This window comes from Zea mays, chromosome 3, assembly GCF_902167145.1.
Source record: "Zea mays cultivar B73 chromosome 3, Zm-B73-REFERENCE-NAM-5.0, whole genome shotgun sequence".
Classification (NCBI taxonomy): domain Eukaryota; kingdom Viridiplantae; phylum Streptophyta; class Magnoliopsida; order Poales; family Poaceae; genus Zea; species Zea mays.
In genome coordinates this window covers 1213585-1232651 of record NC_050098.1, presented here as the reverse complement: position 1 = coordinate 1232651, position 19067 = coordinate 1213585, and the positions used below count along the sequence as shown (strand labels likewise).

The following is a 19067-nucleotide window of genomic DNA, read 5'->3' as shown; positions in this document are numbered from 1 at the left end:
GGCACCAGCAGACCTTATCAGCTGATCTGACGTGCCTCGGCACATAGCAAAAGCAAAGGCAACAAGAAGAGAGATCGGATCGGAGGCTGCGTACGTGGCTCACATACTTGGTGGCGTTCGCACTAGATTGTGTTGTTGCTAAGTGCATCTTGATCTGGTACGCTAGCAGCTGGAAACAAACCTGAGACAGCGACTTTTAGGTGGTCGTACGTGTTTAATTAATTTCGTGCCAAAAAAATAAACCAGGGCTTTATTTGAATGCTTTTTAGGTACGTAACATAAGATAGCAATAGCCTGTCAAACTATTTTGTTTTCTGAGCACCGTACCTGATAAATAATTGAAGCAATAATTCTAATAAATATACATAACTAAAATTATAAAATACACTCGCCATGACTATTTTTGAAAGGTTTAGGGTCCAAGCTCAATGGATATATATATATATATAGTTGTGTCGAGGATTATTGATTTTGGAGGTAGAGAAAAATTCTCAAATTTATGACTTAGAATAGAGAGAGTAGTTAATCACACAGCTATTCTTTTTACAGTCGGATTCTTAGAAGAAAAAAACATGCTCATAGATGCCTGCTAGTGCTAGGCATAGCTGGTACGAGGAGGACGCTGGGGCGGGCAGTCGAAAGGGTCGTCGCGCGGCAACAGGTCGGCGGTGCGCAGGGCGGTGAAGAGCATGAGCGCGAGGGTGACGGCCACGGACAGAACGGCGAGCGCCAGCATGAGCGCGTTGGCCGCCGCCTGCCGCACCTCCCGCGCGTACTCCGCCGACGCCAGCGCTAGCAGCGTCAGCGGGAAGGAGTAGGCCCACCAAGCAACGCTGAAGCGACGCATGGAACGCTTGAACAGCGTCGGCCGGGAAACCTGCTTTCATGCATGCAGATGATCATTCATCGTACCACACCACCATGGAAATAATTAAAGCAAGGGGGCGGAGCCGAGCGTGTGGGCGGAAGAAACAGTCAGGGACGATCCAGAGTATTAGTGCAGGGTAAAGTCAGCTAGGCTGGGCGCATAGTGCGAACTTAGGTTTTTAATACCGGGAGCGACGACGTTTAGGCTACAAATATAATTATTATTTATTTTTAAACATTAAAGTATGTGTTATCTGGTGGTTAGCTCTAAATTTCTGTATTATAAGGGTTGGAAGCATTCGTCACGGTGGCAGCATCAGCTGCCCACGTTAGGTTTTTAATAGAGTTGTATATAAAGACAATGGCCACCTGCATGCTGCCTAGCTATAGTCGTTGTGTACTAACATATTCTCTACGTTCTCAAATACAACGTGATCGATAGTATATTTCATCTCCGCCCACCAACGAGAATAATATTGTATCTATCTACTATTCTATACCAGTTAGTGCATGCGCACTAGCTACCACTTGTAATATAATGGGAATCTATATATTTTTTTATGAAGAAAAAGGAAGTATATTTGATCCTGGTTACTAGCTAGAATTGCGTACTAGATTGGACGGATATCACGATTCATGGATGTAGGAATTCCATGTGCAAGCAAGCAAAAAGAAAAACTTACGAGGGACGCGAAGAGGAAGAGGGACAGGAAGAAGAGCATCTTGCAGCAGGTGTCGAAGGAGGCGGATATGGCGTCCCAGGCGAGGGACGCCATGCTTGGCGCGGCGAAGAAGAGGAAGAAGACCGGGCGCAGCATGGCCGGCAGCGAGTCGGAGCCGAGAAACCTCTGGTAGAGCGTGACGAAGAGCACCAGGTAGTGCGCGGCGCCGACGGCGAAGATGGCCACGGCGGCCTCGTGCCAGCCCATCCTGGCCGCCGCCCTGGCCGTGACGAGGTTGCCGATGACGGTGATGTGGCTGGCCGGGTTGGCCACCATGGACAGGAACTTCCTGCCGCGCGTGAACCACTGCCCGTAGATCTTCACGTCCAGCGCCAGGATGGGCAGCGAGAAGGCCCACCACAGCATGTGGTAGGGCGGCGCGCTGGGCCGCAGGAAGAGGAAGGGCGCGGACTGCAGGAGCAGCAGGCACGAGATCCACGGCGCGAACAGGTAGTTCATGGCGACGTGGTGCCGGAACTCTGCGCGCACGGCGGGGAAGCGGAGCAGGCAGCGCGCGGCGTAGAGCGCGGCGAGCGCCAGGAGGGCGAGCAGCGCCAGCGACCAGAGGAGAAGGAAGGCCACGGAGGGCAGGGAGCGCAGCAGCAGGGGCAGGGGCAGGGGCAGGGGAGGCTCCGTGGCCGCCGTAGTAGAGGAGGAGTCGCTGCTGATGAGCGTGCGCCACAGCAGCGCCTGCCCGCTGAGCGCCAGGCTGATGCGGAAGTAGCCGGCGTGGAAACGCGTCAGCATGTCCCACCGCCGGTTGCCACCGCCGTGCCCGTGCGGGGGACATTTGCTGCCGCCATCGACGTGGGGTTTAAGGGAGGGAGAAGGTGCGGTTTCCAATGCCATTTGACCGACCTCGTCGTCGCTCTATCTGTCTGTCTCTGTATCTATCTACAACAGCTGGGGGTTGCATTGGTATTGTATTTATAGGCGGCCGACGAAGCACCGGCAGCTAGCTAGCAGGAGGTCAGGTCCGGTCCGGTCCACCGTACTCACTCCACCATGCATGCATGTACATCCGTCCGTCGTCGTCGTTCGTTCGTTCCAGTGGCGCCCTGTGGGTACATGTGGGCGAGGCAGCAACTGGGGCAGGCGGCGCGCTGCCAGTTTCGATCTTGCCGATAGCAGCAGCCAGCAGCAGCACAGCTATATTCCTCGTCACAATGTCACTCGATCCCGACGGGCGACGGCTGTGTATCACATCGATCGATGCACAGATCAATAATAAATACTATAGTAGTGGAGGCAGCACGTACGAGCGAGCTAGGGCAAAATAAAGCCACCACCGCAGACGCACCTCGTAATATATCACGTCTCTATGGATTTGGAATTGATATCGTGTTAGGTAGATATTAGGTCTTGTAAACCAAATGCTAGCTCTATCGCCTTTCTTTCTTAGAGTTGATTTGGTGGATAGTGATCACAAAGGAATGGTAAGGAGAGCCAGCCCTTAATTAGTACGATATATGGTCATGTTCTCGTTCTGTGTTATTTTTAACCTATTCTACATTTTTTAGCTAAATACATATGGCTGACTCTTCCGCATTACAAAAAAAAAAAAAGTATGACTAAAAGACTATTCTCTATAGAAACTAAAGGTTTCTATTAAACTAGTTAGATATCCGTGTGGTGCTACGGAATCTATATCTATACTACTCTTATTAAGAGTGTAAAGTCAGCGTCCACAGCCCTACCCTTGCTCCGCGCCCACGTTGCATGCGCTCCCAACGGATGTCGCGGTACCCGCCGTACCACCGCCACGCCCGACATGCCCCTGCCCGTCTCTCGCGGATGTCGCCCAGCACTGGCCAGCCTCATCCATCCAGGTACGGCCAGTGCCCCCTTCCATCTTCGCCCTTGAGCAGCTTGCCCCTTCCATTTTTACCCACTTGTTGTGCCCCCTTCCATCCTCGACTGGATCAGTGGAATCAAGGTTGGTTGCGACCACATCTCGTTAATAGAAACCAACCTCGCGCCCGCGACTGGATCTACCTTCCTTCCTCACCACCATGTACAAAAAGGTATGATTACTTCTATGCTAATTTTCGGCTAAAAGAGTTAAGTGTACTGCTTTGTCAATTTGCCAAATTGGTAATTTTTGTGCAAATGTATCTGAATGGTTTTGATTTAAAAGCTAGAGGACAGACAACCATGGCCAAAAGTGTCATAGCAGACTTGCTATTGTGCTTCTTGTTTAATGATTTATTAACATCTTTGTTTTGAATGAATGAGAATAATTAGGAATATGGCTTGGTTAATTTGTTGTATGGATTCTACACTATCAACATCTTTATTAACATATTTGAACGTCATGGCTGACCACTAAATACTATAGAAATAAAAGGACTAGTGTCAGATACGATAATTAGGGGTACTGTTGACACCTTTTTGGAGGCGCCAATCACTCAAAAGAACCAGCGGCGGTGCTCTCTGATCAAGCGCGGACGGTCCGCGGTCTGGGGCCGGACGGTCCGCGACCTGGCGTGAGGCGGCGGTGCTCTCTGGTCAGACGCGGACGGTCTGCGGCACAGGGCCGGACGGTCCGCGACCTGGTGCAGGAGCTCGGGTTCCCTGCCTGACGGCCGGACGGTCCGCGCTCTAGGGCCGGACGGTCCGCGCGTGCGCAGGGGCGGCGAAAGATCGCCGGCGGCGCCTGGATCTCGCTCCCGGGAGGGACCCCGTCGGGGAGGAGAGATCCTAGGAGTTGTCTAGGCTCGGGCCGGCCGACCTAGACTCCTCTAATCGACGTGGAGTCGAGGAGAGACAGAGAATTTGGGGATTGGAATACTAAACTAGGGCTAAACTAGAACTAGACTAGAACTACTCCTAATTGTGCTGAAAATAAATGCGAGATAGAAGTTGTATTGGTTCGATTGTTGGGGGTTCAATCGGTCGTAGCCCTTCATCTATATAAAGGGGGAGGTCTGGATCCGTTTTCAACTGTTTCCCGAGTTAATCCCGCGGTTTTAGGTAACAAATCCCGCGAGAAACTAGGAACCCTAACTGACTCTGCGCGCGCGCGGACCGTCTGCGTCACCACCGCGGACAGTCCGGACCGCGGACCGTCCGGCCTTGGGGCCGGACCGTCCGCACTGCTCTTTTTAGAGCTCAACATATGCCCCCCTGCCTTTTGGTGAAGGTTAACGAACCAAAAGCATATGAACTAAACCTGATGTAGGTCACCGGCTTTTCGATATGGAGATTATTCAATAAAGCACCAATATAAAGGCCGTTTCGGATTGTATCTTTCTCGGCCATGACCATTTGATCAATGGATCAAAAGGAATAGAATGGAGGTGCCCCCCAGTCTGGATAGACGAAGGGACTATACATGTACCATGGATTCATCATCGTGCCATTCCATGTTTGAACAGGATAATATACCGACGATGAGTAAATAGGTGGAAAGTACCTTGGTCTCATAGAATGAATAGGCGATGCTTGTTGTGTCGCCTTTCGGGTCGTTTTGTTTGACCGTTTTGTTTTAGCAGGTGACCGGGGTTTCTTTGTTGACCGATCACGTGGAACAGTCTTTTTGCTAGTATTTTTGGAGAGCAACTGATCAAAAGTAGGATTGGCTTTGATCAGCCGATTATATGTGCTTTGACCTTGCGTCTTTTTCCTTGCTTTGTGTAGAGGTTGACGCCTTTGGTCATAGGTGGACTGTCCGGCTGAGTTAGCCGGACCGTTTGTCTGAGCACCGGATTGTCCGCACGTAGGTGCCGGACCATCTACGATGCTGGGGCTAGGCTGATGTGTTTGGTTTATTAACTGTGCCTGCCCCCCGGCGTCTTCGGACCTTTTAGCCTTCTCGTCCGAAGCCTTTCGAGCAATCTCCTTTTGTGATATATCTGACATGCGAGGATTGCTGATGACGATGCCCTTGCCTTTGTCTTTATCGGCCATTTCGGGCCGAACCAAAACCTTTTTGCATGTGAGTTCTATTGTATTAACAGGAAAGGGTTGTGTGTCTACTTGCATCTCCTGAAAAGCCAATCGACCCTCATTTATGGTCGATTGTATCTGTCGACGAAAAACATTACAATCATTGGTAGCATGAGAAAAGGAATTATGCCACTTACAATAAGCACGCCTCTTTAATTCATCAGGAGGAGGAATAGTATGAGTTAATTTAATGTTGCCGTTTTTCAGTAACTCGTCAAATATTTTATCGCATTTGGCAACATTAAAAGTAAACTTAACTTCCTCTTGTCGATTCTTTTGAATCGACTGTAAAGCAGAACACGCTGAAGGTTTAGCCTGTCCTGGCCAAACCAGATCGGCGGTGTATACATCCGTGGATTCATCGTCCGAATTATCGTATCCCACTAGATGCATCTTATGGCTAGCCGATTTTGATGTTTCCTTACTTCGGCTTTCACAGGTCATAGCCCGCTGGTGTAAGTGCACTAGTGAAAAGAATTGGGTGCCATCTAATTTTTCTTTTAAGTATGGTCGCAACCCATTGAAAGCTAGCCCTGTCAGTTGTTTTTCTGTGACATGAATCTGAAAGCATCGGTTTCTAGTGTCCCGGAATCTCCGGATATAGTCATTAACCGATTCTTCAGGCCCCTGTCGGACTGAAGCTAAGTCAGCCAATTCTAACTCATGTTCTCCTAAGAAGAAGTGTTCATGAAATTTCTGCTCTAATTCTTCCCAAGAGTTAATAGAGTTTGGTGGCAAAGCTGCGTACCATGCAAATGCAGTATCAGTAAGGGACAACGAGAATAAACGAACGCGGTAGGCTTCCCCATCAGCCAATTCTCCCAAGTGTGCTATGAATTGGCTTATATGTTCGTGTGTGCTTTTCCCACTTTCACCAGAAAACTTAGAGAAGTCTGGTATTCTAGTTCCCTGTGGGTATGGCACAGTGTCGAATCGGTGGCTATAAGGCTTCCGATACGATTGCCCTGTACCTGACACACTAACACCGAGTTTGTCCCTGAACATCCCGGCTACCTCGTCTCTGACCCTCTCTGCCATGTCTGGCGACCATCCATTGAGTTTGTGGGTGGAGATTTCAGGTTGCCTGACATTACTCTGTCGGCTTTCCTCCCAGGTATGTTTGAGGTGTGTGTTAGGTGTCCTATTAATGTCACCAGCTCCTGCCCTATACCCCTCAGGCTCTCTTGTGGCCGAATAGTATTCAACCCTATGTCCATGAGGTGGTATGGCATGATTATAATGTGTTGCTGGTGGGGCACCATAATGTTGCTGCGATGAATGTGGGAACTGTGCGTATTGCGCAGCTCTCGGCTCTGCGTATGCATATCCGGACGGTCCGGCGTAAGAGGCCGAATGGTCCGCGACCTGGCCAAATGGTCTGAAGGTATATCCGGATTGTCCAGCCGTATATGGTGCTACGTGGGTAGTCTCGTACCCAGACCGTCTGTCGTAAAGAACTGGACGGTCCGCGATCGGGCCGAATGGTCCAGGGCTGTACCCGAATGGATCGGCCGTATATGGCGTGACTTGGGCAGTCTGCGCATGGACTCGTGTAGAGTCGGATGGTCCAGCGTAATACATCGGCCGGTTCATGCCATATCCGGACGGTCCGGCGTAAGATGGCGGACGGTCCGCAACATATCCGGACGGTCCGGCGTGATGCACCGGACGGTCCGTGATGGGGCCGAAGTGTTCAGGGTTGTACCCTGATGATCCGGCCATGTACGGTGCGACCTGAGTGTTTTGTGTGCGGGCCTGCATCTGGTCGGACGGTCCGGCGAAATACGCCGGACGGTCCGCGGTATAACCAGACTGTCTGAGATGATGCTCGGACGGTCCGGTCGCGTCCAGTACCTGCCGCGTGCCTAGTGGTTGCGGCTGTGATGGTGACACGAAAGCGTGCATCGGCATACCATATGATGGCTGGGTCAAAGGTGACCCATTTATAGCCGATGTGTTTGACGTGGGTGGCACTGTATTAGACTCTCGCGATGGAAAATTAGGAGCAGCTGATTTCTCGTATGCACGTAAATGCATTTTAATAGATTCATCTACATATTGCTTTAACTGATCTCCTCGTTGATCCATGAAAGTCGTAAGAGATAGATCTGGAGTACTTACAGCGGGACCCTGCAGTGGAGGTAGGAGAGATTCCATATCGATCTCCCCTTGACGGACGATCTTCTGGTGGCGATCCATCGTGAAGTGTGACAAGTACTTGTCCGCCGCCTCCTTGCGCCGTTCGGAGAGTTTATGCAGCAGTTCCCCCTCTTCCTTGTCGCGTTGTTTGTTCCATTGCCGCATCACCTCCTTCTCATCGCGCATTACGAGGTCTTCAAAGGGCCTTTGGTCATCAGCCGGGAGCGCCTCCATGGCCGGCTTGATGATGTTGGTAGTGGAGATCTTGGTGTGATCCTTAGAACCGGCCATTTATGGGCCGATTTTTAGCAGATCTAGACACCTATTCTCCAGCGGAGTCGCCAAAAAGTATGTTGACACCTTTTCGGAGGCGCCAATCACTCAAAAGAACCAGCGGCGGTGCTCTCTGATCAGGCGCGGACGGTCCGCGGTCTGGGGCCGGACGGTCCGCGACCTGGCGCGAGGCGGCGGTGCTCTCTGGTCAGACGCGGACGGTCCGCGACCTGGTGCAGGAGCTCGGGTTCCCTGCCTGACGGCCGGACGGTCCGCGCTCTAGGGCCGGACGGTCCGCGCGTGCGCAGTGGCGGCGAAAGATCGCCGGCGGCGCCTGGATCTCGCTCCCGGGAGGGACCCCGTCGGGGAGGAGAGATCCTAGGAGTTGTCTAGGCTCGGGCCGGCCGACCTAGACTCCTCTAATCGACGTGGAGTCGAGGAGAGGCAGAGAATTTGAGGATTGGAATACTAAACTAGGGCTAAACTAGAACTAGACTAGAACTACTCCTAATTGTGCTAAAATAAAATGCGAGATAGAAGTTGTATTGGTTCGATTGTTGGGGGTTCAATCGGCCGTAGCCCTGCATCTATATAAAGGGGGAGGTTTGGATCCGTTTTCAACTGTTTCCCGAGTTAATCCCGCGGTTTTAGGTAACAAATCCCGCGAGAAACTAGGAACCCTAACTGACTCTGTGCGCGCGCGGACCGTCCGCGTCACCACCGCGGACAGTCCGGACCGCGGACCGTCCGGCCTCGGGGCCGGACCGTCCGCACTGCTCTTTTTAGAGCTCAACAGGTACCCCGCCTAGTCCGAGGTCTCCCTCAGGGTCTTCCCAAAAGCTCTACCTCGCCCGAGGTCCCCCTCAGGGGTCTTCACAAAGGCTCTGCCTCGATCGAGCCCTGTCTTAGACAAGACATAAGCTCTGCAGAATCTCCATCCCGGTCGAGGCTCCCTTAGGACAGCCGTATCCACCTCACCCAAGCTCGTCTCAGGTAATAAAGACAAGGCCCGTCCGAGGTCCATTTGGAGACAACCGCATTCAATGCGCGCATCTACCCCACATCGGACTGCAGGTGAATCTCTCAACAGGACCGCCTGACAATAAGGAATCACTAACATCATTACGCATGTGCACGCCGCCTGGCCGACCCTCACAGGACGTGTAACACGATAGGACGCCAGCCAAGACCTCGGGCGCAAGTTCCGCCCCGCCTGAAGCAGAACTCGACCTCGGGCGCAAGCTCCGTCTCGCCCGAACCTGGCCTCGGCCACCTGCTCCCCCATGAATCCCATGGAAAGCCACTTCGGGATTTTACATATATTTACATATATTGATATTCATATTGAAAGCAACATGGAATTAAATTCTATCGTACATTTATATACATCAAAGTCTTTGTGTCTACAACCATTACACATTCTATATATCAAAGTTTTCACCTAAGCTCTAATAACTATCTCGGCTAAGAGATAGTCTACTAATTTCTGAGTATTCTAAACTCTGGCATAGCTAATGTACCGGTAGGATCGTGATATTTCCCTTCAATGGGAAGATCCTCAACTATGCCATACAATACACCTTCGATCAAGTTCTTCGGCTTTCCTCGTTGAAATTCCTGTAAAGTTTATAAACATTATCTACTTACACTCGATAACACATTTGCATCTTTAATGACATAAATGCATACATGACTATTACTAATAATACCTGGTCAGGGTTCGTGATATATCGTCCGTTCATTCTCATAAACTCGTACATATAGAACCCACATAGGACCGATCCTTTTGTTTGCTTGTGGCACAACATAACGGGAAATTGGTTATTTAGTTGCAACATTATGTATGATATGTATTTATAACACAAAGTTCATTGGCGGTTGTGTTAAGGAACAACCGGTGGAAACTTATTTCCATGAGCCGTTCACTTAACACAACCGCCAGTGGAAATGAGTTATTTCCATTTGCGATTGGCTTAAAGAACTGCCAGTATTTTCACTGGTGGTTCTTTTATACCAACTCCACTGGTGGTTGTGTTTTATAAAAATCGGTTTCATCTGTTTATTTTCACTGGCGCGCGAAACCGCCAGTAAAAATTTGTGCGTACCACCAGTTTAGAGCTCTTTTCTACTAGTGTTTGTGGTCAGCTAGTTTAGAGCTCTTTTCTACCACTGTTTGTAGTCTCCCTTTTCTAGCAGTACGTGGAGGAGCCGTAGATATGGTATCCGCAAAACACTCTATCACGATCCAGCCTACAGTACTAGAACCTTACCTACATGCATGCATGCATATTTGTCTATATATTCTTCGATCCCATACTCCGACCCTGGTCGTGCAAGGTGCATGCGCAGATCCATCCCATCCCATCCCATCCTGCTTCTGCATGCATGCATGTCCTAACTCCGTGCGTTTGACCTGCTGGAGGAGGGACGGGAAGCATCGCATTCAATTCGATCGCGTACGTATCGATCCGTTTCTTTTGCTTGGTTGCCACGACATGACGCGATAGAGCAACCTCGCACGTGGGAATTTATTCGTGTTGCCTGCCTCGTGGATCGGATTGTCGGCTGGACCGATAGAGGAGACTATGTTACTTGTGTTTGGTTGAGGCACAGCTGCTGAGAACATATGAGACATCCACGTTTTTTTTAGCGTATCTGTTGGAATTTGGTTTTATACAGCTCACTTGTGGATGATTCTATTTAAATAAGTAAGCCAAGATAATGTGAGGGATGGTATAAGGGACTTTGTCCCATATATTGATTATCTAAATAGGACATAACTAATTTATAAGCGAGGGTGTACACTTCTCTTCACATGTGACAAACAAAAGGCTATAGAGGCTACTCTCGCTCGCGTTTCGCTTTTTTCGCGAAATTAACGTGTGACTTGCGACGATGCACGATCACGCCGTGACGTGTTGTAAACCGCAGTTTATTTTTTTGCCTTTTGTTTCTTTGGTTATCGAATACCACATATAGACTACCACGTCAATCGGGAGTAATGAGCGCGCATGTAATATGCAAGATCTCTGAGCGGCTGCACGTAGAGAGGTTCTAGGGCGTTCCTTGAATTTAGCAGATTGAACACGTCAAGTTGCAGTGGGAGGGCGCATAGAAAAAAATGATTGACTCGCCCTCTTCTTCTCAACTCTCTACGTCGCCGCTTCTCTGCCCTGCCATCTCCGTGTCTGCAGTTCAGAACCTCTAGGGAGAGCGGTGTCTCCAAACCTACACCACCAGCAATCTGATGACCTGCATAGGCGTCAGCGAATCAGGTTTCTGGGAAGTGCGCCACACACATCCGCTCGTGTTTCTCATCGTCACTTGTTGAAAGCACTATAAATAGACCTGCATTTTCTATTCATCGTGTTGCAAATCTTTTGGATAGATCTTCTATTCGTTTACCTTTTGTACATTAAATTTTATGAGATGTTCTAGATATGTTTTGTACTAGCGTTATTGATATTAATGCTACCAGATCTAGATTTTAGGTTTTATGCTGCATTATCAAATTAATCTTAGGTTCTGTTAATTTTTATAACAGTCTCTCTTCTCATTCCTTTAATTTTGAGGAACAGTTGGGAACACCACTAGAATGATCATGTCCCAACCTATGACTATAAACTAATAAATAATCTTATCTGAGGCATCGTTTCATCCTGTCATGTCTCGTTATTGCAAGCAAACGTTATAGGATGCATGGGCCTAGGTCGAAACAACGACGCTTTTTGAGCCCACGTAGTCTACATGGGCCTAATTAACGACGACTCCTTTTTCATTTGTCAACAATGCAGCATAATTTACTGGAATCAAACCAATAATCTTGGAGTCCATTCCATTCCATCCATATGAAACTGTCAAACAATAATGAAATAATTAACGAATCCAGCAAACGAATTAATAGTGAAGGTCTCCATGGACGGTACGTGCACAAATGAATGAATATTTGTCGGTGGTCTTTCATGCAAAGTTGCCGCGGCGCTCCACGTGGACGGGTCCGTGCCTTCCCCCGCGTATCGCGAGCACGTAGAAGAACTGCGTCACTGTTAGGATGATGGTGAAGGTCTCCATGGTGCCCTGACATGCATGCACAAATTAATTAATATATATATACCCCATGGCATGCATGCATTTATTTTAACTATATTAGAACCACACGCACGTACCAGCTTGGCGTTTCTTCGGTCGAAAGAGATTTCCTGACAAGCTAGGCTGCAATTAATTAATTAATTAATTGTAATTGACGATCATCAAACAATAAAAACATGCATGCAGATATACCCCATGGCTAGGACTGTGAGCGCCCACGCCACAATCCCCAACGCCGCCGCGGGCTGCTGGCTTTCGTAGTTCCAGAAGCGGAGGTGGTTGAAGCCCACCATGGCGGAGGCGATCCCGACGACGCCCGCTATGAGGGAGAAGAGGACGAAGAAGCCGGTGGCGAAGTTGCCGATGGGGAAGAAGATAGGGTGGAAATGCGCGGGAAGCCGCAGCTCCGGGCCGATGATGAAGCCGCGGTCGATGGCCACGTTCAGAGCCCAGCCGCCGATGATGGCCAGGATGACGTACATGCACAGGTTCAGGAGCAGCAGCAGCAAAGCCACGGGCTTGATCAGGTTGTCGGCCATGTCTCTAGTAGCTTAGCTCTTGTTTGCTGCTACGTACCTGCCTGCCACTTGTTTTTATATACGATCGAATACGCGATTGCTTGCTCTCTACATACTCCTATTATATATATGCATGGTATATATTAATTTGTCGTCGACGGGCAAGGCATGGATCATATCATCGATCGATATGGCTAGCTTGCTGCCTAGGTCCATCTGGCTGTAAAGCGGATCGATCCTATCCTAGCTAGCTGTGTTTGCTTTGCTTCTCTGCTTGGGGTTGGATCGAATCGACGTGCAGGTCAAGCAAAGGATCGGACGGATCGGTCGCATGGCAGCAGGCACTACTACAAAACATGTTATATAAGACGGTTAATTTTCAGTTCTTAAGACGCTTATGAAGTGTCCAAATTTGATGGAGTCGTAAAAGATGTCTCACTTTTAAGATGGTTATAAACCGTTTTAAAAGATATTATATAAGACAATTTTTAATTTATAACCGTCTGAAAAAGGTATTTGTTTAAGTCATTTTGTCCGATAAACCGTCTTCAATTAGGTTTTTGTTTAAGACACTGCTTCTAAAGAACCATAGAGAATACAAACATTATAAGTCATAAAGTATTTATCAAACTGTCTCGAATATCCTACAATAATAGACGATTACAATAGGAAAACCATCTTATTTAGGTGGCTAATAATGGACGTTTTAGAAACCGTCTTATTTAGGAGACTGATATTAGACATTTTGGTGGCCGTCTTATTAAGATTTAAACGAAATGACTTACACGACAATATCAGATATCACGTTATAATAATTTGAAAGAGAAATATACATACACATATATTGAACAACATTATAATTAATATAATAAAATAAGTATCATTCAATATATCATAAATAAGCATTGTCAAACAACGCATACATAAGTGTACTCTAAATCTAGACTAAAATACAACAGTTTGCACTAATGTTAAGCCTAACTTTATATGAAATCAAGTCTCCACACTTTTGCGGCCACCAAATTTGAATTTCATTCTATGTTTTCCTGTACAACAAAAAGGATAAAACTAGACATAGCAAAAAGCTCCAACCAGCACGTGGATGGTCTCGAAGCTGCCCTTCTGCTTCTCCCTGTTCTTGATCACTCCTACACGCCCGGTGTTCCTCCCGCCGGTCACCATGACCACGTTGCCGACGTCAAACATCAGACAATGGCCTAACCTTGGCATCCTCATCCCTGATTGGGTGAAGACGGAAGCAGCCTGTAGTTCTCGTTTGTCTTAGGGATAGAAATGACATCTGCCAAAAAAATGACACCACAAATCAGCAACCAAAATATGTGTATAGGTATCTTTATGCATTAATAGAGATATAGGCATACCCATAAACCCAGCAGGGTAGGTCTTGTCAGTCCTGACCTTGCCATCAACAAGTACATGGCGTTGCATCAGGATAGAAATGACCTCACGGTACGTCAGTGCATACTTGAGCTTGTTCCTAATGATGAGGATCAGAGGCAGGCACTCCCTGGACTTGTGAGGTCCAGAAGATGGCTTGGGAGCCGACAGAAAAAAAAACCAACCTGAAGCATCAGACAAATGGGGAAGTACAGAAGATTGTAGGTACCAAAACTAGAAAATATTGTTTACTTACAAAAGCTCCGCCAAGATTGTCGAGCATCCAATAATATTCCATTCTTTTGCTATTCCCTTTTGCTTTAAATAAATGAATCAATTACCTTATACCTGAACTAGAACAGTAGCATACATGGAAAAATGGAAAACGACATGCATTTCAAAAAATCATAGAATATTAAAGAGAAAAAATATCAGCTAACATAGAATGATTTTATGCAATGACCCCTATAAGCTAGATTGTGTACCACTTGATCCCCACAAACTTCATCACAGAGCAGATTTTAGTAATTATAGTCAATTCAAACAAAACATTTGATCTTGCATAAACTCAATCACCATGGTTATATGCTAATTTTATGTAAGGTAACAGCAACAATCAGAATGGCAGAGCTATAGTAAATAAGATACAAATATTGTCCAGGAACGATAAGCACAATTTAGAATGGTACTGAGTAAGCAAATAGATAAATGACATTAACAAAAGTAATATGTAAACTATAGTCTGATATATGCTAACTAGTATAGATAAAGAACGAAACATTTCAGACGCAATCTTATAAAGAACATCAATGTGAAACAATATTATCTCAGCAGGCATCACATAGTAAACTTCAACCCTGATAGCATGAAAATACCTACTAAAACTTGCAAACTCTATTTAAATTACCTAGCAACGGCAACATCTTTGGCTTCAGATGTGAAAAGCCCAGCAACAGCCTTGGGAACTCCTAAGAAAGGTCCTCCAATATTCATTACAGCTTTAATATGGTTCTCACACCAGTTCGGACCACCACCGCCCCCCATGGGAGGAGGTGCTTCGACCCATTTCATAAAATGCAGAAAATAGAGGACCCCCATGGAGTGTGGGATCACGACCACCCCATTTCCACCATTTGTTGCTACCATGAGTTCAATATTGCTCTTTATTCTGCTCAAAGTTTGATCACGAACCTGTATATAGTAATCTGTGTTACAAATATGGCAATACATTTTATACCAGAACCATTTACACGGTGGGAACTGGGAACTATCACTAAGCATCAAAAGTTCATAACCAAATAGCTAATCTGTGGTGACTTCTGACTAAAATTTACTTGTATAAGGCCATCCAAGAAGAGTACCTCAGTGTTCTGGAAAGATAACCTCCAATCATATGCAGCCATGTACATGGTCTTTTCTTCATATCCAATACGAGCTAAATTGGCAATTAAGATAGCCCAAAAAAATATCCAGGGACGAAATAGTCTGCTGCAACAAGGCCTGTGACTGACCTGGCCCTTATTCCAGGTTTGTCTAATCCAGTTTCATTGTCCAACGACATATGTTCAACCCAGCATAGAGGTCTGAAAGAATGAATATTTGACCAGAAAGAGAAAGTAAGAGTCAGTGGCCAAAGAAGAGCGCAACTGCCATGGCATAAGATGCTTCGATTATTTCCCATCTTAGTGCCGTTGACCTTACTGCTAGGGGAAGAATGCTAATACAAGAGGTGCTGATATGCATAACAAGCACATTTTTTCACAGTTCACCACAACTGACTTGATAAATATATAATGTCAAAATGTGTTGTGAAACCTGTCCTCATGTTTCATAGGACGGTAAATGAAGAAATTCTGAAGTTCAAGATTCATAAATTGTATGTTCTTCATGATGGGCAATTGAGCATAGTAAATTGGATTTCAACTGAGGAAAAAAAGTGAAACCATAACCCCTCATTTTCCTGGTAGCCAAAATAATGTCGGGCCCAATGAGGTTTAATGCATTTGAGATTTCAGAATGACATAATCCAAATATTTGCAACCAATAACAATGATCCAACCAAAATGTTAGTGCAAATAAGTAACTGTTTAAAACAAACTGTAAGGCATTTCTTTTCCCTGTAGTATACATGGATAGCTCAACAGCACAAGACTAATGAGATCAAAATTCTGGTCGGTACACTTTCCAGAAAGTATATTGCAGGCAACATGGATCTTTCTATAAAAGCAAGACCTGAATGGTAGAACTGCTAGAGGGGACCAAATTGTTTCTGAAACCTTGCTATGCATGCCTAATACCACAAAAAACTCCAGCTTTTCATGCAAAATGCAGTTTTCTTCTGAAAGTTTAGAAACTATAGGGACGGGACTCGAACAGAACAGGCACCTGGAGGAGGGAGCTACCGTAGGAGACATAGTTGCAGATGAGGCCCTGCGCGGTGATGCGGATCTCGTTATCCTCAATGGTTGACTCGTTCCACGACCGCTCCACCCTCAGGTACCGGTCCATCTCTGCCGCGGACCTCGCTGCTCGTCGTCCGGCGGGTTGCGGGGCTAGGTCAGATGGGATTCGAAGGATGGGGAGGTTGCAGCGGCAGTAGAAGGGAGGTTGCGGCGGCAGTAGAAGGGAGGTTGTGGCGGCAGGTGCTAAAACCCTAGGCGGAGCCAACAATACGGTTTGCCCTGCCCCTGCTTTAGGAAAAAAAATAGGAACGGGTGGTATGATGTGAGACTTAACCCTCTAATTTAGATCCTGTTTCGTTTGAGCTGAATATACTGATTAAATGTCTAATGCATAGCCTGGAGCCTGCCATGTCATGAATCATGAAATGACAATAAAACATAAACAAAAGCATAGCCTGGGAGTTTGGGGCGCCGCGCTTGGGGCACTGAAGACGACGGATTTTGCCTCTCAGCCTCGGCGATGGGCGTCGGACGCAGGAGATGGCATTAACCACCGCTATATTAATAAAACGTATTGTATATATGTGCAATAGGGATATAAAGAGGAATATCTGTGGCATTAACCACCGCTTATCAGGTTGCTTATACCGTACAAAGAGACGATATTATAACTATAAATATACTGTTAATGAGAAAATAAAAAATAATCATATTTCAAACGTATAATTTTATTTGAAGAAGTTTCTTATTTAAGCAAGATTTTTTACCTATATGATATATAGAAACCGTACAAACATACAGTCAGCTAACTAGTTTATTTTAAATTCCAAAAATGTTTAGTTCAATCTAATCAGAATTTACTATTGACTACGTTTTTTCACAATATGTCTTATCAGAAATATCATACGAGACGGTTTTATGTTTACAAGTTTCTAGTACACTCACTGACATCTAAGACAATTTTGTATAGTCTAGATGACTCTAATAATATCTTTATTTGAGATGGTTCCATATACAGAAGTGTCTAATATACTAACAAAAATAAAAGACACTTCTTGTAAACTTAACGCCTCAAAAGGTATATTTATTTGAGACGGTTTTCAAAATCAAACTGTATTAAATCAATATAAGACATTTCCAACCATATATCTGTCTCAAAAACCTTCTTCATTAAAGACGGATGTCCAACAAACCGTCTTACCTTACTCAGCACCATATGATAAAAGACGCTTCTATAAAATGCACTGATATTTGTCTTAAGATGTATGTCTTAAATAAGCATATTTCTAGTAGTGAGGCAGGCATGTTCACCTGCACCTACACGCCATTGCCATATGCATGCCCGGCCCCAGAGAATCCAAGAAGCATCAGCTAGTAGGCGAAGCTGTGTACCTAGCTACTCCGGATCCAATCCATGTGTGTACGTGTGCCTGCCCGACCGATTGAAGAAATCCATTATTTCAAACATTCTAAACTGTAGGGTAATTTTGCTTTTTTTTCCTAGCTAGCTTTTACTCAAGACATTATATATATATATATACACCAAAAACTAAATATTTCTTCAAAAAAGCCAGGATGTCTGATTATATAGCTAGGTTCCCCTTGGCAGAGCTCCTCCAACAGCTCCTAAAAAAATCTATCAAAGGGGAGACTCTTTGATGAGCTCTTCCTAGAAAAGAGGGAGGGTCCCTCCAAACAAAATAATAGGAGCCGACAGCCAGAAAAAGAAGCTTCTACTTGCTATTCCCCTATGTTTTTTTCTTCGTCGGTCCTACATCGCACAAGAAACTACAGGAGAAGCTACGTTTACAACCAATCAGAGTGCTCTTTCTAGAGCTCTTTCTGAAAATAAGGAAGGAGCTATTTTTCTAGAGAAGCTAGAGCTGGAGTTGATAGAGAAAGAGCCCTACCAAAGGAGACCGGACAGAGAGAGATGGAAGTACAATTTTATCTTTGGTTTATGAGGGCTTTACGACTGTACTATAACAAATAAGGTACATATATACATTCCGATGAACCTTTTATATTTGGTGTGTGAGAACACTACAGTATACTGCTAGGAATCCATGGCGCCTTCAACCGTTGACTGCATGCAATGGCCGGACACGTCACGTACGTACCAATGCAAAAGAATGTATGTATGCCACATGCGCGAACGAATTGACTAATAAGTCGACCTTTTATGCATATACGCTAGGGTTGCTTTCAGAGTTACTATATATGCATGCATTCACCGCACTCCAACATAAGAATAAACGTAAAATTAAACGACGGCTATTACAAGCCAACTGCTAGCTAGCTCGTGTAGTATATACGAGGGTGTTTGAATGAACTAGATCTAATATATAGTTGGCTAAAAAATTACTAGTAGAATTAGCTAGCTAACAAACAACTAGTTAACTATTAGCTAATTTTTGCTAATAATAGCTAATAGCTGAATTATTAGCTAGACTGTTTGAATATTTTTAGCTAATTTTAGTAGCTAATTATTAGCTCTAGTGCATTCAAACATTCCTAATGTATGCATATATATGTTAGTACGTAATTATATATATTCAACACGTCAATTATATATAACTAGTTCTGTAAGGTCATACATGGTTAATAATATATTAGGTAATACACTGCACGGACCGAAAAATTAAATTTAAAAGTATATATACAAAAAAACACTTTTACAACACATATAATCAGTTTATTCATATACCGTC

At 45.8% G+C, this 19067-nt stretch overlaps 2 protein-coding genes and 1 non-coding gene across 4 annotated transcripts; all 3 read right to left on the bottom strand.

Moving 5' to 3' along the window:
• Positions 1 to 465: 465 nt before the first annotated feature.
• On the bottom strand, positions 466 to 2470 carry LOC100280952 (uncharacterized). Its single transcript, NM_001367152.1, has 2 exons — positions 1551 to 2470; positions 466 to 877 (listed from the first exon to the last, which is right to left on the bottom strand). Exons 1-2 carry the CDS (start codon positions 2436 to 2438, stop codon positions 596 to 598), a joined length of 1170 nt encoding a protein of 389 aa, NP_001354081.1. The 5' UTR covers positions 2439 to 2470; the 3' UTR covers positions 466 to 595.
• Positions 2471 to 11753: 9283 nt separating this feature from the next.
• Positions 11754 to 12605, bottom strand: LOC100285335 (uncharacterized). Its single transcript, NM_001158227.1, is given in 3 exon segments — positions 11754 to 12026; positions 12116 to 12161; positions 12231 to 12605. Coding segments are annotated over 3 exon segments (510 nt in total). The 5' UTR covers positions 12578 to 12605; the 3' UTR covers positions 11754 to 11909.
• An 820-nt stretch (positions 12606 to 13425) lies between these two features.
• LOC109944911 (uncharacterized) lies at positions 13426 to 16610 on the bottom strand. Of its 2 annotated transcripts, XR_004857036.1 has the most exons (6): positions 16340 to 16606; positions 15316 to 15537; positions 14862 to 15145; positions 14211 to 14302; positions 13939 to 14110; positions 13426 to 13856 (listed from the first exon to the last, which is right to left on the bottom strand). It is a non-coding gene; the product is annotated as an uncharacterized protein (transcript). The 2 variants fall into 2 exon arrangements; XR_002268288.3 differs by having other exon boundaries at positions 13939 to 14302; positions 16340 to 16610.
• Positions 16611 to 19067: the final 2457 nt, after the last annotated feature.